General features: G+C 42.4%; 1 protein-coding gene across 3 annotated transcripts in view; it reads right to left on the minus strand.

The window, feature by feature from the left end:
* Window positions 1–639: 639 nt before the first annotated feature.
* The window catches only part of LOC116981074 (phospholysine phosphohistidine inorganic pyrophosphate phosphatase), a 146,709-nt gene continuing 122,224 nt past the window's right edge, over window positions 640–25,124 (minus strand). For all 3 annotated transcript variants that reach the window (XM_033033751.1, XM_033033748.1, XM_033033749.1), the window contains 2 exons: window positions 1,035–1,277; window positions 640–801 (listed from right to left, as the gene is read on the minus strand). In XM_033033751.1, coding sequence (XP_032889642.1) covers window positions 1,269–1,277 — 9 coding nt within the window. In that variant the 3' untranslated portion in view covers window positions 640–801; window positions 1,035–1,268. The remainder of the gene's footprint in view (window positions 802–1,034; window positions 1,278–25,124) is intronic.

Here is a 25,124-nt window from a genome sequence, read left to right on the forward strand (position 1 = left end):
TAGAATTCTAAACCATCAGTTCTGCATATGCGCTTGAAAGGTATTAAATCATTGGATTGTGCACCTCTGAACAACACTAGCCAATTCTGCAACCACGAGCTTTTAAAATCACACCAGATAAAATTACCAGGTTATAGTTTTTCTAAGCTAAATATATGAAAATGAATCCAAGCTGCACTAAATCACTTACAACAGCCCTGGGACAGGCCAAATTTGCTTCAGAAACGTGAATTCATGCTCCCTTCGGATTAGTTATAGTAGACTGAGATGTAGTTGTTTGCTTCATCATGAGTGATTATGATTAACACGAGCCACAATTCAAACTCAGATCTATTAAAAAAACGACTCTCTTCTGGGTTGTATATAGTCAATAAAAGTACAATGTCACCATATAATATATACCACGTACCTTCAACATGAATCTGTACTTTCTCATTACTTACGTGTTTGTCCTGATTATGGCAAGTTCTGAAAAAGGGTCCCGAACTAAACTGTCTCCTATCCATGTCTTCCTGATGCTGCCTGACCCATTGAGTTACTCATACATTTTGTATTTTTTGTAAACCAGCATCTACAATTCCTTGTACCTAAGCTACAGCTAATGTTTGAAAAAAAATCAATTGAAAAGACAAACCTGAATCTCGGATTAAAATCATCTTTATTGACAGTGTTACAGTAACATATACAGATGATCTGATATTTATCAGTTTATAAGACTGTATACAAGTGAATCCTTGGAGTTTATACCAACAGTAAACCAAATTGTACACAGTTTTATAATCAAGTATTTATCGTCTAGTGCAGTGGTTCCCAACCTTTTTTTGGCCATGCCCCACCTAATCACCTCTAAAATCCTGATGCCCCCCCCCCAATATTTTAGCACGAGCAGACAAAGAAATAATTCTCAGAAAATGGAATTTACTCAAAATAACATCTGAAACATAAACTACATATGTTTACCTGATGCCCCCCTTAAAAATCAAATTGCCCCCCAGTGGGTCATACGCCCCACGTTGGGAACCACTGGTCTAGTGTAAACTATAAACCCCTACAGGATAGTGTTAATTCTGTGACCACATAACATCAAATGTTAACTTCCTTCATTTTGCCAGACAGTAGATTAGGTTGACCTGCCAACTTTTGTTGATCACCAGATGATTCTTGGGCACTGACGTTCAAGTTACTAATGTAAGTGTTCAAGAAGAATTGTGACTGCTTGCGCCAAGTTGTTTACATACCCATCAGCTTTCACAGTTGGGTGCTGTTCATCACATGGTCTGCAAATAAAACACAGAAGCATTGTAAACAGATCCATCAAAAATAATCCATCGTTTAGGAGTTAAATAGGAGTTAAATAGCATCCAAAATAAGTCATAATTGTTGATGGAGTTAGATTGCAATTAAGCACTGTGAGGCCATACTTTGCCAAAGACAGTTCTTCAAATATCGTTTCTTTATTGCGTGTGAGGAAATAAATTAAACTTCAAGCAAAGCTTCACTCCCAAGACTAGGCAGTAAAAGAACAAGTACTTTCTCCAAAGATAGTTCTTGGCGTATTGTGTACAGTTCTGATATTCACACTCCAGGAAGGATGTATTCATAAGTTCATGTGTAGGAGCAGAATTAGGCCATTCAGCCCATCGTCTTCTCCGCGATTCAATCACGGCTGATCTATCTCTCCCTCCTAACCCCATTTTCCTGCCTTCTCCCCATAATCCCTGACACCCTTACTAATCAAGAATCTGTTCATCTTCACCTTAAAAATATCCATTGACTTGGCCTCCACAATCCTGTGGCAATAAAATCCACAAATTCAGCTCATGTATTTATTCAAAATACATTTCACCTCATCTCCTTTCTATAGGTACATCTTTTTATTCTGAGGGTATGGCCTCTGGTCCTGGACTCTCCCACTAGTGGAAACATCCTCTCCACACCCACACTATCCATGCCAGTAGAGAGAGTCACAGAAGAGATTCACCAGGATGTTAGGCACAAAATGCTGGAGTAACTCAGCGGGACAGGCAGAATCTCTGGAGAGAAGGAGTGGATAACGTTTTGGGTCGAGACCATCACCTGGATGTTGCCGGGAATGGTGGGAAGTAGTTATAATAAGAGATTTGATCGGCTGTGTTAATTCTCACCAGTACTTTGAAAGCTGAGGAGTGAGCTTAAGAGTGGTTCATAAAATTCATAGGTAGTAGAAAGGATAAATGGTCCTAATGCCAGGATGCGTTGTCTTTTTCCCAGGACAAGGGGTGTAGGGGTGAGAGGCAAGGCGTAGACAGATATGGTTCTCATGCAGGAAAATGGGATTAGTATAGAATGGCAAAAAGAGTAGCTTGGATGTGTTGTGCCAAAGAGCCATTTCTATTGTGCTGAACTCTATGGCCATACACAAGTTTTTAATTACATTTGCACATTCTCAGCGTGAGCGTACACGAGGATAACGACTGCAAGTCCACTTACCCGTGTTGGCAGTTTGAGGTGAGGAATCTAAAGATGAATTGAGTGTGCAGGCAAAATGAAAAGACTTTGACAAAATGAGCTTTCAAGCTGAACATCATTGCAAGTAGTTTGTTGGTGAAAACAACTGTTGCTTAAAAAAAGCAATAAAAAAACCACTGACATATATTAACACAGGGATAACTGGTTAGTGGCCAGCAAAGTGTTCATAGCAATGTCATCATTTGGTAGGGGCAGGATTTCTCACCCTCACTTCTTTTCCAGTTTTCTCCCCACCTTCTATAATCAGTTTGATGGTTCCCGACCTGAAACATCACCTATCCATGTTCTCCAGAGAATCTGCTTGACCCTGAGTTACTCCAGCACTTTGTGTCCTTTTTGTTATCATCATTTGATTCATGTTCCTGTCAGCTCTCAGTGATAGTGTACTGTTCAACCACTAATATAAAACAAGGACTGAGATAGAACCTTTATCAGTGTCAGATTCATTCTGCACCATTATTAATGTGTTATTGCAGCAGTATTCTTGCTCAGTATTCAAAGTTCCATCCATCTACCTTAAATCGATATTTAGCATTGATATGCTGCACTTTCAAAAAAAATATTACAAATATTTTCATAATTATTAATTCATAATTAATTGGACTGAAACAACTGAAAACAAGAGCACTTTCAATGTCTGTGGAATTCTCTGCCTCAGAGGGCGGTGGAGGCAGATTCTCTGGGTGCTTTCAAGAGAGAGCTAGATTGGGCTCTTAAAATAGTGGAGTCAGGGGATATGGGGAGAAGGCAGGAACGGGGTACTGATTGGGGATGATCAGCCATGATCACATTGAATGGCAGTGCTGGCTCGAAGGGCCAAATGGCCTACTCCTGCACCTATTGTCTATTGTCAATGCTTTACTCATCAGCAACACGTTAGAAGATCTGGGGCAATTTTGCAAACCCCAATAGGTTTATCTCTTGAAGAAGTAAAAGTAGTGCATGGAGTCCATACCCATGTGAATAAAAATCAATTGATATAACTGATATCCATGTTGAAGATCGAGTAACATCTGAAATTATAGCACTATACACAGGGTTCATGAAGAGTATACAGGGAATTATAACTTGTATATTGAATGCTCTATTCTCTATTGCTTTAAAACTAAAGATACAGAAAACACAATTTCACACATTGACTGTAAAAGCACTAATTAAAGTGCAGAACTGTTAGCACTGGTTACTTTTTAAATAAAAAATGTAACATTAATATAACTTTATTTTATGGAATGAGGTCTTTCATATAGAACTCAGACCAAATATACTTTCTGTATATAACAATCTTCAGTGGGTGGTGCAGTAAATGTTGACTACTTAGGACAGACTGCTGACTTATTTCCTCCTCTTTGGTGCACTGGAACTGTGCAGCAACAGTGAACAGTGACAAGCTGCCAGCCTCTTTCAACAAAAAAGTGTAGAAGGTGACAATTTCAAGAAAGCCAGCCAGATGGTGAAGGAAACCACTAAATGATATTATCTGAGCGTAAACACCCTTTATACAATCTTGAAGAGATAAATCTTAGATTAACATCGTCTTCACAGCAGCACCATCTCACATAACCAAATATCAGACGAGTCCGGAATGAGTCAACCCGTCAACCACACATTGGAGGGATGAGCTGATTTTACATGTCCCACGAATAAACATCACATTGCTTTCATACCAAACATTGACATCCACTTCTATGTTGAAAACAAATGTTGCTTCACTGTTGCACCACTTCTTACTTTTTAGTTTCTTAACTGTGCAGGAGATCATGCAGTACGTGATTATAAGTGATAGGGGTAGAATTAGGCCATTCGGCCCAACAAGTCTACTCCGCCATTCAATCATGGCTGATCTATCTCTCCCTTCTAACCTCATTCTCCTGCCTTCTCCCCATAATCTCTGATGCCCGTACTAATCAAGAATATACCTATGTGTTTAAGAAGGAACTGCAGATGCTGGAAAATCGAAGGTACATAAAAAAGCTGGAGAAACTCAGCGGGTGCAGCAGCATCTATGGAGCGAAGGAAATAGGCAACGTTTCGGGCCGAAACCCTTCTTCAGTCTGAAGAAGGGTTTCGGCCCGAAACGTTGCCTATTTTCTTCGCTCCATAGATGCTGCTGCACCCGCTGAGTTTCTCAAGAATATATCTATCTCTGCCTTAAATATATCCACAGCTTTCAGTGGCAAAGAATTCCACAGATTCACCACCCTCTGACAAAAGAATTTTAGAAAGAAATAAAGAAATCTGATGGTGTCAGCCATATGACCAAGACTGTGCAACACTTGTGAGCGTGATTAGTTGTCACTCAAATTTCAAGCAGCTCAACACCATTTAGGATAAACAAATCCATTTGAAAACACATTCATTCATTGGCCATTGTGTTAACTTCTCCAAATTGTCCAGGTTCCTCCAACAGCACCTCTAAAACCCGTGAGCCCTACTACAAAGCTGGCGAAGGCAGCAGCTGCAGGACACCATCGCCAACTCAAAGCCAACCTCACGTCTCACATCATCTGGAGATAGATCACCGATTCTTCATTGTCGCTCAAGATCAATTGCAGATGGGCAATAAATGCAAACCTTGACAACAATGCCCAGATCATGAGAAATGCATAAATAAAACAATATTATTCAACACCATGCAGATAGTGCTTGTTCTTCACTGTCAAATTAGAAAGTCTTATGTGGAGAACAGCAAATAAGAACTGCCAGTGCGACTGCATCTTGTACACCTTTCCTTATCACCATTGAACTACAATACCTAGGATTGCTTTTTCGAGAGATTTAAATTGTATTATCATTCGCCTCTTAGTACCCTACCCATTCCAACAGCAACTCCCCTGATATCTAATATCTTTATAACCAATAAATATATTCCAGTGGCGCAGTGGTAGCGTTACTGTCTTACAGCACCAGCGACTCGGGTTCGATCCTGACCATGGATGCTGCCTCGACGGAATTTGTACTTTTTCCCTGTGACCGCGTAGGATTCCTCCGGGTGCTCCGCTTTCCTCCCACATTTCAATGACAAGCAGGGTTGTAGGTTATTTGGCTTCTATAAAAATTGTCCCTCATGTGTAGGATAGAATTAGTGTACGGGTCGGCACTGACTCGGCCAATTTATCTCTAAATTAAAACTAAACTAAGCTAAGTAAAAATATTGTAGAAAGTGTTCAGAGAATTCTTGTTTTGCTCAAAGATTGCTTGCAAAAGCACCCAAGAGATGAATTGTTAATCAAGACAGTCTGTACAGCAATCCCTGTAATGTTGGCAGCCTTAGCCTAATAGAATGCTATGGCCCAATAATTGATTTGAGTGGGGTGGAGATGGTTTATCAAGAGGATCAGAGATCGTACATCTTGTGCATGTTAATTGTATTGGATGGATATCACATCCCCCTCACATCTGTCTCTCACATTCACCATTTGCATCGGTGCCTGGTGAAGTTCCTGACCCACTGGCAAATCTGAGCTTCCTGGAATTGAACTATCTCCAAGAAAGACAGAACTGGTTTCAAATGTACTAATAAGAGGATCAGAGAAACAAAAATCACACAACTTGGGCAGAATAAAATATTACTCCTCGGCAAATCTCTTGTACACTGTAGCAACCCTTTAACTTTTAATAGTAAGATTAAATGAGAACTTACCAGTTCGAAGTTTGATCATTATTTTATGAGGAGTACGTTGAGGGAATACGTGAAGAACCCCGCCAGGACGCATGCGTGTCATTCTTCAAAGCAGCAGTGTGAAATCACAGATAACTGTAATGACTTAAACATAGTAAGATTAGAGAAAGAAATACCAGTTGAGTATATGATCATGGGTGGGAGCGGAGGGCACGTATTCCCTCAACGTACTCCTCATAAAATAATGATCAAACTTCGAACTGGTAAGTTCTCGTTTAATCTTACTATTTTACTTCGGAGTCACGTGAGTGACTACGTGAAGATTTCAAAGCTCTGTGATTTCATGCCATGGAAACGAGTCCATGCATCACATCTGCCTTAATGACTGTAGGAGGAATTGTGTCAACATATTTTAGACATGAATCCGACATTGAAATCCATGAATTGATTAACACAAATTACAGCCCCTATTTATGGGGTAATTAAATTACAGAACTTAAATTGTTTCTGCAAATGTTCCAGGTTTAATGACTGGTTTATGATAAAATAGTTGGAATGTTTTTTTCCCTTGACCATCCTGATGCCTTGAGGATTTGGTCCATTGGTACATCCAACTGCATAGCTGCCGATGTAGCTGCAGCCCTGGTGGAATGAGATTTAAAATATTAGTATCCACCCCAGCCTGTGTTAGAACCTGTTTCAGCCATCTTGAGATGGTCTGGACCGACACTTTTTTGTGTGGTTGCTTATGGCTGACTAAAAGTGCCTTCTCATTGCCTCTGATGATTTTCGTTTTCTCCATATATAACGACAAATGTTTTACTATACAGAGACAATCATCTGTTAGGTAAGACCTAAATTCGATATTGAGGCCCGCTGATCCCTGTCTGTTCTGTTTCACTAATTCATAAATATGAAACGTAATGTTTTCAGATGAAGAAGTCATGTTGTCCAGTCTTAATTTATGTAATGACTGTACCCTTTGTGCCGTGACCAATGCCATTAGCATGACTGTTTTTAATGTCAGTCTATGTAGGGACAGAGATGTTGCTGGAGACCAATTCCTGAGCATCTTCAGGACAATACTCACATCCCATATTTGGGAGTACCTGGTTCTTGGGGGATTGGTATTAAAAATTCCCCTCATAAGTTTTGTTACCAGTGGGTGAGTTCCAACAGAGTGACGCTCTGTTCCTTGCCATAGATAAGTCGATAAGGCACTTCTGGCGCAGGTGATGGCACTATAAACGAGCCCCTCATCATAATGGAGGCCTGCCAGGTATGCCAGAACAGACGGGATGTTCATATCTCTGTAGGTGATGCTGTTTTTGTTACAATACATCTCCCACTTCCTGATATAGACCAGATACTGTTTTTTGGTGGACTGTCTTTGGGCCGCCGAAATCATGTTCACTGTTCGGTCCGTCAGTCCCAGCTGTAGTAGAGGTATTTTTAAACTCTACAAATTAATAAATTCAAATAGTTATGGCATGGGTGGCTATCCCTTGTTATGGGATGAACCAACAAGTCTGGTCTATTCGGGATGGTGATACATGGTTCTAATACCATGTTCATTATCACTGGGAACCATGGTTGAGTAGGCCAATCGGGTACTACCAAAATACCAGACGCAGAGTCCTGCTGTATTTTCCTTAATACCCGACTGATGAGGCAGAAAGGAGGGAATGCATAAATAAACAATTTCCCCCCAATGCAGCGAAAATGCATCTGTCGCCGCTGCCCCAGGGTCTGGTTCCCATTAAACATAATTTGATAACTGGTGATTAAGCCTGGATGCAAATAGATCGATATCTGGTGTTCCATATCGTGCTGTAATATCAGCAAATACTTTTTATTCAACATCCATTCGGTGTTTTCATTAAATTTGCGTGACCTGGTGTCTGCCACTAAATTTAGTTTACCTGGTAGGTAAGTAGCTGATATCCAAATATCTCTCTGGATACACCACTGCCAAATTGTATTAGCCAGATTGTCACATGATGTCGATTTGTTTCCACCCATGTGGTTGATATATGCTACCACGGTGGTATTGTCAATCTGTAGTCTAACATGCTGGTGATATGACCCAGTAAAATATGACTTTAGGCCATAGAATGCACCCAACATTTCCAGGTAGTTTATGCCCAGTGTTAGTAATAATGATGCCTCCTGAGCAGTCCATCTACCTCCACAGCTGGAGATGGAATTGGTGGCACCCCAACCAAGTGCACTGGCATCAGTTTGTAGCACCATAGAAGGGTTGCTGATAATGATTGGATTGAAACAAAGCCAAATGTTATCTATCCACCATTTTAGTTCCATTATAGCTTTGATTGGTAGCTTCATTGGTCTGTCAAAATGACCAGCATTGATTTTGAGTGCTTGTATTTTTGCTCTCTGTAAATTTTGGTAATGTAAAGGTCCAAATTGTGTGGCTGGAAAAGCAGCCACCATTTTGCCAATTACTTTTGCTACCAATCTGATGGACGGTTACTGATGTCAATGAGGTTATTGCAAGCCTCTATTAAGTATGTCAAGTAGGTTATTGCAAGCCCACAATAAGTATGTCATCTAGATATGCCATGACCATGTGTTTTCGTTTCCGTAGAAACGCTAGGGCTGGTTTCAAAATTTTAGTGAACAGCCTGGGGGCTGATGTTAATCCATTTGGCAGCGCTCTATATTGTCAGTGCTGTCCCATCCAGTTGAATTTTAAGTAACATCTGTGGTCACCTCGTATAGGCACTGAATAGTAAGCATTTTTTAATCGATGCTAGCCATGAAGTAACCTTTGGAAATCAATTGTTTAGCAGTAACAAAGGTTTCCATTTTTAAATGAATATATTGTACAAATGTATTCAATTTGGTCAGATCTATGATGATGCGACAACCACCATCTTTTTTGATTTTGGTAAAGATATTGGACACGAATTCTAGCGGTTCGTGTTGGGATTTTTCAATTACCCCTTTTGCGTAAAGCCGCTCCAGTTCAGCATGCGCTTCTGATTTTTTACTTTACCGGAAAGTACGAACATTCGGTGTTGAACTGGAGGGCTGTACTTGTGTATAATTCTATTGTATATCCCTGGATACTGCTTAAATATAAGTATCGGTAGTTAACATACTCCATGCATCCAGAAAGGAGAGTAATCTCCCCCCCCTCCATGCTCCCTGCAATGTGTAGGGAACCAGAGCCACCTACCTCCATAGTTACCAGTGGCAGGTTTACTTCTTTTTGTAAATCCTTCGTTGATGTTGAGGCGTCGGTGTCTGGGTTTGTGGTTTGGTTGATGTTGGAGGTGTGCGTATCTTCCAAGAAGGCCGGTCTGGGCCATGGCCTAAGAAAGACTCATGTTTGGTGTACCGGACCTTCGAGCTTTCACCAGTCGGTCTTGTTCTACTGGTGGGTGCGTAAGGGTGCTGTCTATGGCCGTGTGTTGCAAAGCAGTGCCAGTGCATCCTGTTGGCCCTGCGACATGTCCTTCTCATCCACTGTGCGGGTGAAAGCTGTTATCCCCGCTGTTTAGGAGTTTCCATATGCAATTATTTACTACAGGAAACATTCCGGGATATACAGTTACCCGGTGTCAGGTGTCCTCCAGGTTTTGGCCAGTCTGGTCTGGCTGTATGAAGTTGGACACCATGTCCAGTAGATTTTCACGTTCCTGCACCCCCTGCACACTTGATTTCTGTTCTGCAAACCCCTCTTCAGGATCAGCCCAGAACTGACCCCCAGTACTCCCCTCTGACGAGGGAGAAGCACTGTGCAGCCCTACAAGAGGTGCTGCTGTGGGTTTTACATAGAGCCCACAGTGACTCGACTCCATCTCCCGGAGCCTGTCACGTTGGAGCAAATGCTCCACACACCGCTCCATCCGGCTCCAGCGCTCACGGTCACTGGCTGCTCAAAGTCGGACTCCTCTGAGTCCACGACTTTGATGGTTTTTTGTCTTGCCTTACCGCCCAGCCGCGGAGTGGATCTGGCCGGTGCGGAGGCGACATCGGGCACAGCTGATCCCATTATAGGTGATTCAAGTGCCGCTGGCCGCTGCTAGCCCACCAGCTTTGTCGCAGCCCGTTGGTTTCTCCACCTGTAATCAGCATGGGAAAACACAAAAAGACCGCAGCTCTTACCTGCAGGTCCTGGTTTAAATTGTCGCTACGGGGGAACGTCGTTCCACCCCGCCTCCTGCCGTTTTCGACTTGTCAAACGTCGACGGCCCCATCTGAATAGACTCCCGCCCGGCCGTGGTGTTCTGGCCGGCGCGGGACCAAAAGTCGGCACAGCTGATCCCTTACGGGGCTTGTGCCTTCAGCTGCTGCTGGCTCCCGCAACTTCACGGTCCTCCCCAGCCAGCTTCACTCGCAGCACTTGTGGACACTATTTAAATCACTTACCTGCAGGTCGCGGTTTCAAACTTACCGCTGCGGGGGAACGCTCCACCCCGCCTGTCGTTTCGCAAGCGCGAAAGCGATATGGCACGCATGCGTCCTGGCGGGGTTCTTCACGTAGTCACTCACGTGACTCCGAAGTAAAATCGCCAATAACTGTCATCTAAGCAGAAACCAGAATGGACCACAAGTTCCTCCAGTATACATTACAGGGTATGGAAAGCAACATAGAGGAGCCAAAGATTGAAAAATCCTGGGTTAATGGAAGAAGTGATCAATTACAGTTGAGTGAAGATTTGAGAAGATGAGATTGCCATAAACTTTCTTTTGGAGCACAGTATGAAGGGGTCCAAAATAGATTTTGAGATATCAAAGGCAGCTGCTTCTGGAACAGATTTGTAGAGATAGGTTACTGAGAGCATCTGTGGGACTATCCACAAACTTTCAAATTTATGGATAATGTGAGAACTTTACTATTAGCTTCCTCATCTATGTGTGGGTGAATTGCATGATATCTTCCTCCAGATTCATGAATAACACATTCAATTTCAGCAGCAAAACAGCAGTGACACTTTCATTTTCATAGGTATGCAAACATGCTTTTTGCTACCCTGAATACAAGTCATAGCTACTCAATATTATATGAGGAAACCCCGCTTAGTTGGCTGAGCTCCTTCCAAACACTCAGTCTAAAGCTGTGACTAGAACAGAGGGCAAGCCTGCTTCCACATCTGGAAGTCCTAATTTGCTCTGTACATGTGGTCGTTAACCTCTGTAACTAGACAGAACTCCCTGCATATGCCTCTCCGTGGCAAAGGGCCAACCATTTAAATAAACAGGCAACGAAAACGGGACCAAACCCCAAATTGCAAATTTTAATAGAATTTTATTAAGCCCCCTCCTGAGTTTATGACAGACGAGGCCCCATAGCTGAAAAGACACAGGGATATGGGGGAGGACGTTGCAGAGAGAAGAAAAGTAACAGTGTATGGCATCATTCGTCTGGCATCTTGTACCTTTCTTTCAGCTGAAAAGTTTAATTGAGGAGGCAAAAAATATCCAGACCTTTGTTAATGGGAGGGAAGAGACGTAGGCTTTGATCACAGGTGCCAGGTCATGCAAGGGAGAAAGAAGACTTTCATCTCTTCATTCAAACTGAACAAAACTGCATCCCAGTGGAATTACAAGCCTGCTCCCTGGGATTATGAATGTTAATATTCTGCATGTAGAACAGTTTCCTGGTGAGAATACGTTCCTTTATCTTTGTGCCCAAAAGGAAGATTCATTTTGGTGCTGATGTGGATTTGTGTCCAAGCTACAGACTGCCAAATCTGCTACTGACTGCCGAGGGAAATGTATCATCTATTGACTCTGAAATGAAAAGTGCAATATAACAAAACTGCAATACCTTTCAACACAGAGCTCGTTTGTACTAAGAAATGTCACATACACAAGGAATAGGAGGGCGGTAAACATGGAACTGAAATCATTGCCTTATTCACAGCAATATGCAGCTTCCATCAGTTTTATTCTATGGCCAAAATAAGCTTCCCAGTGGCTTTTATACACAGAAAGACATCAAATGCATTTTAATTTGCTGCACCCTTTGTAAAATATAATTGTTTAATCAACCTTTAATTGGATTTACTTCATGTTCCAGTTGTTTGAGAAGAATAGATTTCAACATTCGACGATGGTGCTTTCCATCCTAACTAATACGTTCCATGCTGTATATTTAAGAGAATGGCACAAGGCCCAGCTTTGTCTGCAGAGTACAAGGTATTTGTGTTTGTACTCAATCACGGAATGACATAACACACCGGTCAGTCACACCAAAATGGTGAGCTTCATGAAAATCACAATTGTGATTGAAAACCAAGTTATCAGATGGGGACAAGAAGACACGATTTATATAACCTTGGCCATAATGCCAATTTAAACAAATGGTGGAAAACTGGGCAATCTTGAAAACCCTCAAATGGAAACAGGAAATGTAGCAGAATACTCACACCTGATAACAATTCGTCACCCAAGTTGTTACAAAAAATCAAGTTGAATAAACGTTTTTGGTTAGGTGCGCAGTTTGTATGCCAGTTGAAACATCCAAGTAGGTTTGAGATTTGAAGTCACAACAGCTGAAAAGCACCATCAGCATTCAGTGCACTGGACTGATGTGGTATAGCTATGAGACTGGTGTGAGCACAGTGACAGGTGCCAGCGCATCGGTCTCTCGGTCTGTTGTTGAACTGTGCATGGAGTCAAGTGGCAAGGCTAATCCTGCTTGGAGCCTTCAGCATAATTATGGGGGATCCACTTCTGTGGCGCAAGGAGAGCATGAGGAATGAAGTTAAATATTAATATTTTAACTTATTTTAGTTAGTGCTTAGCTATTTCATTTTTTAAACAGATGCTCAATATTAAAGATTCACAAACTGTTAAGATGTCTTCCAGCTATGTCAGGAAGCATGATTCTGCCGAAGGCCACGCCACCAGTCAAAGACTTTTAATGTCCTGTGAGTTATCAATTTCTGATCTGAAACAATGAAAGAATATTGTTCCAAAGCATAGGTTGTTTAGGCAAAATGGACTCTGAATTAGCTCCAATAAGCCAACTATCACATGTAGATGGACAGTTGTAACATAAGCCAAACAATAAGCATGCTGGCAAGCATATTGTAACTTGTGAGGTTGTTACCTGTAGTAGTATGCAGAGTAGGAAGGCCATAACACCCATCAATGTGCAACTGCACATTGGTGCAGGAACTGCTAAATCAATGCTCCAACTGTATCCCTTTACTAGCATTTAAAAGGGCCCCCAAAGTTATTGGAAGACCCCATCCATTGTTTGCAGATTTGCTCTTATCTGTTTCTGCCTGGGATTTGCTACAATTCTACGTGACCAATGCTTTCAAGTCCTGTGAAGTTGCAAAGAATGTGGTATGCTAGGACTATTGTCAAATTTCTGCGTGGATACTCCCAGACAGGGTACTAGTAATCATTCCCTTTGAAGTGCAGTACGACAGGGTGAGTGAGCAGAGAGCACATTCGGCAGGATGAGATAGTAGAAGGAGAAAGAAGGGCCTCAGGAGGAAAGCCTCCTAGAAGGAGGCCACATCTACTTGGGACTTTCAGAGAGCAATCATTGTGGTTGAACCTCAGTGAGAAACAATATGTGGTGCTCCAACTCTTCAGTAAAGATATCCTCACTCAAATACATACCTGCTCCAGCCTCAAATTCAAATGCAGAGGAGGGAAAGGATCACTTTTCCAACGGCCATGACCTTATATGCGTGATCATATTTGCCCATGTTACCCATTCCACATACTCATCTCACTTACAAGTTACAGATGGTGTAACCGTACAATTTTGATCTACAACCTCACCAAACCTTTCTGGTTTTCTCCTTTCAGATACCCAACTACTCCAAGTCCAATCTGGCTGGGAATTGGTGGAAAAGCGGAAAGAACATGAAGACATATCAAGAATCTTTACTAATAGCTCAAAGGGCTGAAGCTTACAGTTCAACATCAATTGTTGAAACATAATGATCACCCACCCACACTGTTCCAAAAGAGCCAAGTCTACCTCATTTTCACTTCTCACTGACCAGCAGTAGAACAAATGCTGGTTTTGTGAGGTCTGCATGTTGCCACAAAGTGAAATGCATTATTCACTGCATTCAGCTCCCTCCAAAGATGCCTTGTCAACTCGGGGATGTGCCATAAGCCAAAGGCTGGTACCCATGACATGCTCATAATGCCATCTGCATTTAAGCTGCCATGATATTGGCAGAGTGGCCCAAAAGAATGGGTTATCCACTGACAACGTAGTTCTTAACTCTGGTGTGTATCTGGTACTGAAGGCCAATCTGACAGAGGTGGCATGTCAGACCAGACCACCAGTGTTGTCAGGTCTCTATTACCTGAAACACTCTGGGAAAGGCCGGTAGACTGGAGGTCAAATCTCGTGGTCTGTTGAATGTTATATAGCCCATTTCATCAGGGCAATCCTGAGGACATTTCTGCTACCAATGCATTAAATATTTGGGCATGAGGACATAGTGAGGTGATGAGAAGCAGGAGGAAAAAGAGGAAAGAAGAATGGAGGGGACAATCTAGGCAGAGCTCCCTTGATGACTCTCTCCATACCAATTCATAAGACTATGCTAACCAAAATGCCAATCCCAAGTCACCATTGGTCCTACAATTTTCCTTTCTCTCTATTGCTTTCTGCAAGGTTACTGCTAGCTGCTTCATGTTACTTAATACTCCTTTCATTTTTGCCCATGGAAGCCCATATCATCATTGAGAACATCATTGACTTTTTTAGAGAGCTGCAAACAAGTGTTCTTTTGAAACTCCAGCACAATTTGTTTACAATCTCTCTTTCAGAAATGCTGGCCCCTGCATTGTCCTACTTTTTGTCTAGCTGTATACATGTCATGAAACTCATCTAGTGCAGATCCTACCTTTTGGCTAACATAAAATGCAAACAAAAAGGCCCCTTTTAAGCTGTTTAAGAAGGAACTGCAGATGCTGGAAAATCGAAGGTACACAAAAGGCCCCTTTTAAGCTGTTGACTAAGAGCACTACCATTTTTCATCTTCACTCGCTTTGCTTCTATGGGTTCCTGGCCAGGTTGGATTGGAGTTATTTCATACATGTGGTGAAGTGGAAAGTAAAAGTTGGATGGTACGGTCTTTAATTGTTTCCTCCTTGCCGCTGACCACAGACTGTAATAACCACTCCAATAATGATGAACTCCTTCTGCTCCATGTGGCAGAGTGTGCAGTTGCACTAGTTAGATGTTGGTGATTTTGAGTGCGTGACAGGACCTGCAAAGTAAGGGGGTTTGTTATTGTGTAATATATTTGGATGATATGTCTGTGTACAGGTTGAATAACTGGGGCAATGTGGTAAAGCTAGGGGGATGTGAGGCATGCAACAGGGCTCAGTCTGCGGTGGCTGCCAAAGATCCTATAGCAAGCAAGATAGCCCACGCGACGAAAAAGACGTAGTACGGTCATGGGCAGATGCATGGGTAATTCTCAGCCCCATTTCCGTAACCGCACCAAAGATCCCATAGCGGAGCAAAGATACTAGTGCGGAGACGGAAGCCGGTTACGGAAACATCCTCGCAAAAATAAAAGTTATTTGGAAAAAATCTTCTCCTCATTTTCACAATTATAATTTATTAACACAAACTGTTCCCCCGCAACGTTGATTACACTGCGAGATAATTGTTAGTAGGTGGAAACAATGGAAATGTAATATCAGGCTATCAGGTGATATCAGGCTATCCAACTCATGAGATTTTGATACATTTCTTTAAAGAGGATGAGATGGTCACAAAGTATCACAGTCTAGTTTATCATTGCATTTTAGCCTGCAATTGAATGTGCAGGAAAGAAGGTAAATCGATAATATTCTCTGATCATCAGGAAACTCAAAAGGCAGAAAATAAGCAGGTCAACCTTTGGTCCAGAGACCATGTGAGGAACTGGTTCCAATAACATCTTGTGCCAGAAATCTCAAAGATGGGCCCATGGCAGATTTCCAACTATGTCAGCCAAAAGATGGAGGCAAGCCCTTGCCCCAAAAACAAAGAAGTCAACGAGGCAAACTTCATGACATAATTTCCAGCGATGGCTTGCTTCACCCTTCATCACTAACCACACACTCCAACCCCACTAAGTGATAACTAGTGTTAGGCAGACAGTTTGCCTACATTCCAGAGTAGAATACAGAGAATGTGTACTTCAAGGGTGTTTAATTGTCATGCACACCGGGACGGCAACAATAAAATTCAAACTTACTGCAGATTTACAGGCTCATTAAATGCAACAACACAACAAATAAATACACTTGAAGTGCTTTGAAATCCTTGGGACATATAAAGAAGATCTCTTAATACAATTTTTTATTTCTACTTTGTCCAAGGTGTGTATTACTAAACTAACGCTCTGATTGTTAATGTTCTTTAATTAATCCAGCACAATCTCTGTCCAGAATAAGTAACTGATAACTGTGTATGCTATCATGTTCCAGGGCTTTGGCAGACACTGTGCTGTGTTAATGCATAAAGGCAGCATGATGCTTTATATATTTGTTTGGCAAGCCTGGACCATCTATTCACTGGTTGGAGTCACAGCCTTTACACCTGGCATTAAGCCAATGGAAAATCTAACTTTTCTTAGCTTTAATAGAGGAAAGAAGCTATTTTTTTTTCTGTACAAGGTTAATGGTAAGTAGATTAGGCAGGAAAAATGAAACTCAGTCAGATCTTGTTTTAGGTTTGCCAATACTGTGTTTCACGTACATGTTTGTTCCATAAGATTATTATATTAATAGCATCTGATTAACACCACTGAATCACTATGCACTAACTATGTAGCACATGAACCAAAATCAACCAATTTGTTGAGGGATCTCCCTAGCTCTGCTGGCAACAATAGTGTTAATGTGAAATAGCAAACCAACAAGCTGCTGAATTCAACAACAAAGTGCAATTTCAGGTGGGAGAGGCAACATTTGATGGGAACAACTCTCTTGAAGTCTGGCTGAGTGAACATTCCTGGTATAAGTTCAATTGGAAATTTTATACTGAAAATACAGGATAGCGGCAGGTTCCAGGAAAATTACAAGTTTGGCAACGTCTCGGTTTCTATGGACCTTCTCATGCATTAACTGAAATTACTGGCAGGTTTTAGATCTGCACCTGGTCACCAGTGATGAGGAGATGTTGCAGTTGAAAGATGAGAATCATGAGTATTTAATCAGAACATCCCTTTCACTTTCTCCATTACATACACAAAAGTTAACTGTTAATAATTTTGGCTTTCAGTAGTAACAGTGATAGGTTGTTGGATGCTTCAGTGCCAGGAAATGCCTGGCAGTATTGTGATGTACATATTTCCAATGTATTACTTTGTATCTTTCCATCAATTTATATTGTGCCATTGACATCGAAAAGTTGTGAGCTGTTTCAGTCATATCGGAAAAGCTAATCAGAGGTAATGAGAGTGTTTTCAAGGAGGGAGAGGGAAAAAGGTATTTAAGGTATTTAAGCCTTAGCTGGGGATAACATGATTTCAAATGATGGGAGAGGGGGGAGAGGGTGGAGAGGGGGGTGGAGGGGGGGGCAGTAGGGTGCACAATTGGCTGAACTCAGTAATGGATCAAATATTGAAAATAGCTGCAGGCCTGCACGAGGTTAAAGGTAGAGGCAGCAAGCCCAAAGAGGGGTTTAATAATGGGATGAGATTTTTAAAGTTGAGCATAAGCCATTGTGGGCAAAGTGGGCAAAAGGAACCAAAAAAAAAAGCAGACTTTTGGGTGAACTGCAATTTATACAAGTGGAAGATGAGATGAACTTTGGGACAGTCATTATGAAGGTTTACATGAGTGGGAGTGCAGCAAATGAGCAATTATTTGTTATTGAGAAACTGAGTTTGGAAATTAAGTTTGGAAATGAGTCCAAGATTTGTACAGAGTTTGAGGCAGCAGCTGAAGATAGGAATGGTTTATAATGAATAGGATTTCCGAAGGTGAAAACAGAGAAAATGAAGACAGATAAAAATATAATGTCTCTGCATTTGCCAGGTAATTCACATACAACCTCTCACTCTTCTGTCTCAGGACTGTAGGGTAACAATAAGTTAAGGCTATGTAGCCAGGACTGTTTAGGGCAGCACAGTGGCGCTGTTGTAGAGTTGCTGCCTTACAGTGCCAGAGACCCGGGTTCGAACCTGACTATGGTTGCTGCCAGTATGGAGTTTGTACGCTCTCCCTGTGACAGTGTGGGTTTTCTTCGTTTGCTCCGGTTTCCCCCACATTCCAAAGACAGGTTTGGACAGGTTTGTAGGCTAATCGGCTTCTGTAAATTGTCCCTAGTATCATAGTCATACAGCGTGGAAGCAGGCCTTGTGGCCCAACGTGCCCACACTGATTAACATGTCCGTTCTACACTAGTCCCACATGCCTGCGTTTGGCCCATATCCCTCTAAATCTGCCTATCCATGTGCCTGTCTAATTGTTTTGTTTAAGTTGCAATAGTCAACTACCTTCTTTGGCAGCTTGTTCCATACACCTACCACACTTTGTGTGAAAAAGTTACCATTCAGATTCCTATTAAAATCATTCCCCCTTCACCTTAAACCTATGTCCTCCATTTCTCAATTCCCCTACTCAGGGCAAGAGACCCTGTACATCTACTCCTCCCATTATTTTATGCACCTCTATAAGGTCACCCCTCCTCCTGCACTCCAAGTAATAGTCCCAGCCTGCTCATCCTCTCCCTGTAGCTCAGACCCTCGAGTCCTGACAACATCCTCGTAAATTTTCTCTGTTCCCTTTCCAACTTGACACCAGTGTGTGGGATAAAACTAGTGTACAGGTGATCATTGGTCAATGTGGACACAGGGGGGTCAAAGGGCCTGTTCCACGCTGTATCTCTAATTTAAACTAATACAGGTGCTGTGCTGGTAGTTCCAGGTACTTTGTTTCCTCGTCCCAGTGATGGCATCAACTTAAACAAGAAAATATTTCAGATGCAAAGCATTATAAAAATAAACAATCCACAATACTTCCCAGTACTGGGACTGAAACATGTCATCATTTACAAAATATGGAAGTGTGCCCTAACTGAAACCACTGGGTATCCATATTGCAAAGCAGATGCTTCGAACAGTTTTGGAAAATCTTTCAATAGTCAGCCCTTTTCTTTTAATCGTCTTGTTGATGAATCATTCAAAAAAGAAAGATAGACAAATATTTCTCGGGTAAGCAAGCAATTGTTGGATCTTGCTTAAAATAAAAAGAGATTTATAACAACAGAACTGTGTCTTGCTCTAGATCAGCTGTGGTGAGCACAAAACCATGGCTAAACGGAACCACAAAGTATTAGATTCTTTCTCAAAAACAGAACAAAACAGCTGTGGGCAGCTGTAAAAAAACGTTTCTGGGATTAGAAAGTTGAAATGACAGCATTGCACATCGTAAAAGATTCTGTTCACCAATCATGAACTGGTGTTCCTAATGGTCAGTTTATGCTGCAGCACCACAGGAGTAGGGTCAAATGTCACTGACACCGTTTGCATGCTGCATTTGACTTTCACTATTTTTTCTTGGCTCATTGTTAATTTTTAATTGACCATGTGAAACACCTTGAGGCATTCGGGTGTGCTAAAGATACGTCATCGGTGTTGATGCGCTAACAATTTTGCTGACAACTTTGATCACACAATGCGACTCATTACTGCGTCAATAAACCAAATCCAACTCTCCCCCACCCAAACCCCAATCTCGTGCCTCGCCTCCACCCACACATCTCCACTGCTCAGTCACAAAGGTCACATATAATTAACATACCTGCAACTCTAGCTACTCTACACAATATGCCATTGTTTGGTCCCGAACAAAGAGATCCTTTGGTGATTACTGTTCCAGTAGTGCAGAACAGAATAAGGCTCATCTCTATCAGTTTAGGAGGAGGCAGTTTAAATCAAGTCAAGTCACATTTATTTATATAGCACAATTAAAAGTAGATTTGATTGGTTTTTGGGCTTCAGGGGGAGATAGAGTTGTGTATCGTCTGCGTAGCAATGGAAGGAAATGCCGTGCCTTTCAATGACTTGGCCTAAGGGGAGCATATATACGGAGAAGAGAATGGGGCCAAGGATGGAACCTTGTGGAACCCCACAGCAGAGATTAGCTGGGGAGGAGAAAGAGTTGCCGATGTTAGTCGAGAAACTCCTACCTTTGAGGTAAGAGATGAACCATCTTTAGAGAGAGATAAGAAATTACAAAGAGACAATAACTGACAAGAGAGAGATTGACCTGAATCATTCATGGAAGGCCCCATAGCAGAAGCGTCCACGTCGCGGGGCTGGAAACTGGAAGTATCCCGAGCTAATTCTGCTACCACCATCATCTACTGCAACAAGTGATGGCTCCCACTGATTGTCGCCGGAAGCTTGCGTCCTTTTCAGGACGGACGATGACAGCGAAGTCAACATTTGAAACATGGAAGATGGACACGAAAGAAGAAGAGAAGATTCATGGAAGACAGCTGCAACTGGTCTTATGCAAAAATGACCATTTAATACATGAAGAAGCACATCTGAAACATAAGCTGTCTTTTTTATTTTATTTTCAGATTAACACACTGTGGAACTCCTATTTAAAAAAAAATAGTGTCCTTGTTTAACAAAAGAAAAATGAATGGGTATGTGCCTTTGTTATTGGCAGGCAAAAAATAAGCAATTTTGCTCAAGATTCAATTGGTATTGGTTTGATAAACTCCATCTGGTACATGCTAGAAGAAATCAGTGGACCATGCAGCATCTGTGGAGGTTCAAGATTATAGGTCCATTACAACAGGACTGAGAGTGTAGAGGGAGGATAGCAAATACATATAAATGAGAGGCAGTGGTGAGACAAATCGCACATAAGAGGGCAGTTGTTGAGGCAGAGGCTGGTGGGTGAAAGGGGAAACCAGATGTGAGGTGGAATGAAGTGCAGAAGGAACTCGTTGGGTGCGGGGAGGGGATAGGAAAGATGAACTAACGGAGAAGATACACAGGTGGATAGCACTGGGTGATGGGCAGATGGAACCAAATGGGGAAAGGTAACAAATCTCGGTAATGAGAGTTGGAAGGAAGGAAAAGGTGAACTAAGGGAGAGAGAACCTGAATGTATGAGTTTCTGCCAAATATTACTCTGCCTCCACTGATGTTGCTACCTGCTGAGTTCTTCCAACCGTTGTTTTTATGTACCAGATTCTAGCATCTGCAGTCTCTTGTGTATGAGAGGCTTATAACCAGCTTGGCTCACAAGAGGCAACCACGGCATACTTGAACATGAAAATTGTCCATTTGTGTGAATAAAAGTGTGCCCAGAGTAACACAAATTAAACACACATATTCTCTGTGATTTCTTGAATATCAATACATCAAATTTATTATTTAAATTCCTGATCTAGTAATAGACTTATTGGGAATGTATAAAACATTTGTGTCTATCTTGGGCCTTCATGAATACTTGAATCTGGACATTGTCTGCAGCAATTCTGTTTGCGCATAGTTAAGTGGCAAATGCTGAAATTGAAAAAGATGACAAATGAAATACCTCTGCATTAGAAAATGATTTATGCCAGAGTTTTGGCACAGAGGTGTGAAATTATTGTTTTCCTACTGTAAGAGGAAAATGCAAAGCATATTATCCAGGTGGGCTGCGTGCGTCGAGAGGAATCCCGGCGAGCCGCAGCTCATCCCAACATCAGGCCTGGTTCTCCCGCCGCGGAATCAGGTACCCGCCCAGAAAGGGAAGGCTGCAATGGCCCTTTGTGGCCAGTGGCAGCTGCAACTGTAAAATGGTGCCAAAATGGCACCTCATGCATTTATACTCAGTGGGCTGTTCCGTACATTCTGTACTAACCAGGGGATTGTTCTGATGTATGGAGACAGTCTTGCTGAGCTGTAGGCACAAAAAAGAGTTTCACTGTACCTTAGTTCACGTGATGGTGGACTAACGTCTGTGGTGATGAAGTGCTTTGAGAGGTTGATCATGTAGCAAATCAACTCCTACCTCGACAAAAACCTGGACCCACTGCAGTTCGCTTACCGCCACAACAGATCAACGGTGGATGCGATCTCGCTGGCCCTCCACTCTGCTCTGGACCACTTGGACAACAAAAACTCATATGTCAGGCTGTTATTCATCGATTACAGCTCGGCATTTAACACAATCATCCCCTCCAAGCCGGTTACCAAACTCGCAGAACTGGGTCTCTGCTCATCCCTCTGCAATTGGATCCTAGACTTCCTCATTCACAGACCACAGTCTGTTCGTATTGGTGGAAATGTGTCAGCCTCGATAACAATCAGCACGGGAGCACCTCAAGGCTGCGTGCTCAGCCCCCTGCTGTACTCACTCTATACTCATGACTGCGTAGCCAGTCACAGTGCGAACTCCATCATCAAGTTCGCTGACGACACCACTGTTGTGGGACGTATCACTGATGGGGATGAGTCAGAGTATAGAAGAGAGATCGAGCAACTGTCCATATGGTGCCAGCGCAATAACCTGGCCCTCAACACCAGCAAAACAAAGGAACTGATTGTGGACTTTGGAAGGAGTAAGAGGGGGACCCACAGCCCCATTTATATCAACGGGTCGATGGTTGAAAGGGTCAAGAGCTTCAAATTCCATGGCGTGCACATCTCTGAAGATCTTTCCTGGTCCGAGAACACTAATGCAATTATCAAGAAAGCTCATCAGCGCCTCTACTTCCTGAGAAGATTACGGAGAGTTGGTTTGTCAAGGAAGACTCTCTCTAACTTCTACAGGTGCACAGTAGAGAGCATGCTGACCGGTTGCATCGTGGCTTGGTTCGGCAATTTGAGCGCCCTGGAGAGGAAAAGACTACAAAAAGTAGTAAACACTGCCCAGTCCATCATCGGCTCTGACCTTCCTTCCATCGAGGGGATTTATCGCAGTCGCTGCCTCAAAAAGGTTGGCAGTATCATCAAAGACCCACACCATCCTGGCCACACACTCATCTCCCTGCTACCTTCAGGTAGAAGGTACAGGAGCCTGAAGACTGCAACAACCAGGTTCAGGAATAGCTACTTCCCCACAGCCATCAGGCTATTAAACCTGGCTCGGACAAAACTCTGATTATTAATAACCCATTTTCTGTTATTTGCACTTTATCAGTTTATTTATTCATGTGTGTATATATTTATATTATGGTATATGGACACACTTATCTGTTTTGTAGTAAATGCCTACTATGTTCTGTGTGCTGAAGCAAAGCAAGAATTTCATTGTCCTATACAGGGACACAGGACAATAAATTAACTTGAACTTGAACTTGATGTTGCAGAAAACATGGAAGCATTATTAACTACCAAAGAAACAATGTGTTTCTGTAATTATTCAATTGCTCTCAGATTAGAGCAACGCATTAGGTGGGTACAATCTCCCAAATGCAGCACTGGTATTCAAATCCTTTTCAAAACAAACAGATTCCTGAAGGGAAAGGGCAGAATCAATAGGTGAAAACGGTTATTTGTTTCCCAGGCATACTATGGTTTTTACCCAGATCGAAGAGCAAATGAAAATATTTCAAATGGAGTTGGATTCACCCACTGACAGGTTCTGAAATAAGGTTCAAACTGCTGATCAAAGATTTAACAAATATCAGTGTTTTTTATTTAAAGAGGGGCAGTTATAATTTGTCCACATTATTGAATTAATTATCCTCAGAAGTATTAGAAGCTTAATAGCCCTGTCCCACGGTGCGAGTTCATTCCAAGAGCTCTCCCGAGTTTAAAAAAAATCAAACTCGTGGTAAGCACGGAGAATGAACGTAGCGGTTACGTCGGAGCTCTGGGACGTCTCTTAGCGCTAACGGCAGGTACTCGCGAAGACTCGCTAACAGCAGGTAAGCAAGGGAAGACTCGTGAAGATTTTTCAACATGATGAAGATTGTCAACGAGAGCCCCGAGTTCCGATGAGTGGCCATTATCGTAAATCTCCGATTTCGAATCAGGGCAAACTCGGGAGAACTCTTGGAATGAACTCGTACCGTGGGACAGGGGTTTAATTAAACAAAGAACATAAATGGATAGAGCCAGATTTTAAGAAAGATCAGTTAATATAAAGGCATCTCAGTGGCAAGGCATTTCTGTGTATACAAAAAGGAGATATCTGTGACCCAGTTATAGAAAGTTGAAACAAGTTAATTAGATTCAGCATGTCAGTACTTGAACTCAAGCATGGATGAATTTACAGCATTGCCACATGAAGTAGAGATGTTGTAAACTCATCCTAGGCTGATGATGATACACGAGCCAAAAGATGAACACAAATGTTTGACCCTTATTCTGTTTATCAGTTTAATAGTTTCATTCCAGATATTATACTTCCCTTTTAAATTTAACCTAATGACTAACGTTAATCCTGAACAGCACCATTGTTTAAATATTGAACTTGTAAAACAGATTATATATCCAATTTCAATTTATTGCAAATTCATCACATCTTTTGTGCAGGGGCGGAAAACCCAGGGGGGCCAGAGGGGACATGACCCCCCCATGTTTTGAGAGGTGGGCAACAGACCCCCCCCAAGTTTTTGTAATCCGGATTTTAAAACCCGGTGAAATCTCCTCTTTCCGCAAGGCAGTGGGGGTGGGACTGATAATTGAGGGCGCCGATTGGATGAGAGAGACGTCCGTCAGCAAGCAATGGGGGCGGGACATGATAATTCAGCGTGATGATTGGAGGAGGGAGGAGTGGGGGAGGGGGTGGGACTGTAGATAGAGAGCGGTGATTGGAGGAGGGAGACGTGGCACAGACCTGCGCTTCATCCGCAGCGAGGATCGATCCCGGCCGGCTCTCCGGCGCTGCCCCAAGTGCCCCCCCCCCCCAACGGGTGGCCAGAGAGGTCGGCAGCAAATATCCTCCGCTTTGGTCGGGAGTCAGACGGGCGCGGTGCCCCCAGGCCCACAGCCAGCGCAGAGAAACAGCACTAAACCCAGCTCAACTCTGCCTGTGTCGCCAGGTGAGCCTACAGCCCTTCCTGGACTTGCAGGAAATAAGG

Source organism: Amblyraja radiata, chromosome 15 (genome assembly GCF_010909765.2).
Source record: "Amblyraja radiata isolate CabotCenter1 chromosome 15, sAmbRad1.1.pri, whole genome shotgun sequence".
In the NCBI taxonomy this organism is placed as follows: Eukaryota; Metazoa; Chordata; class Chondrichthyes; order Rajiformes; family Rajidae; genus Amblyraja; species Amblyraja radiata.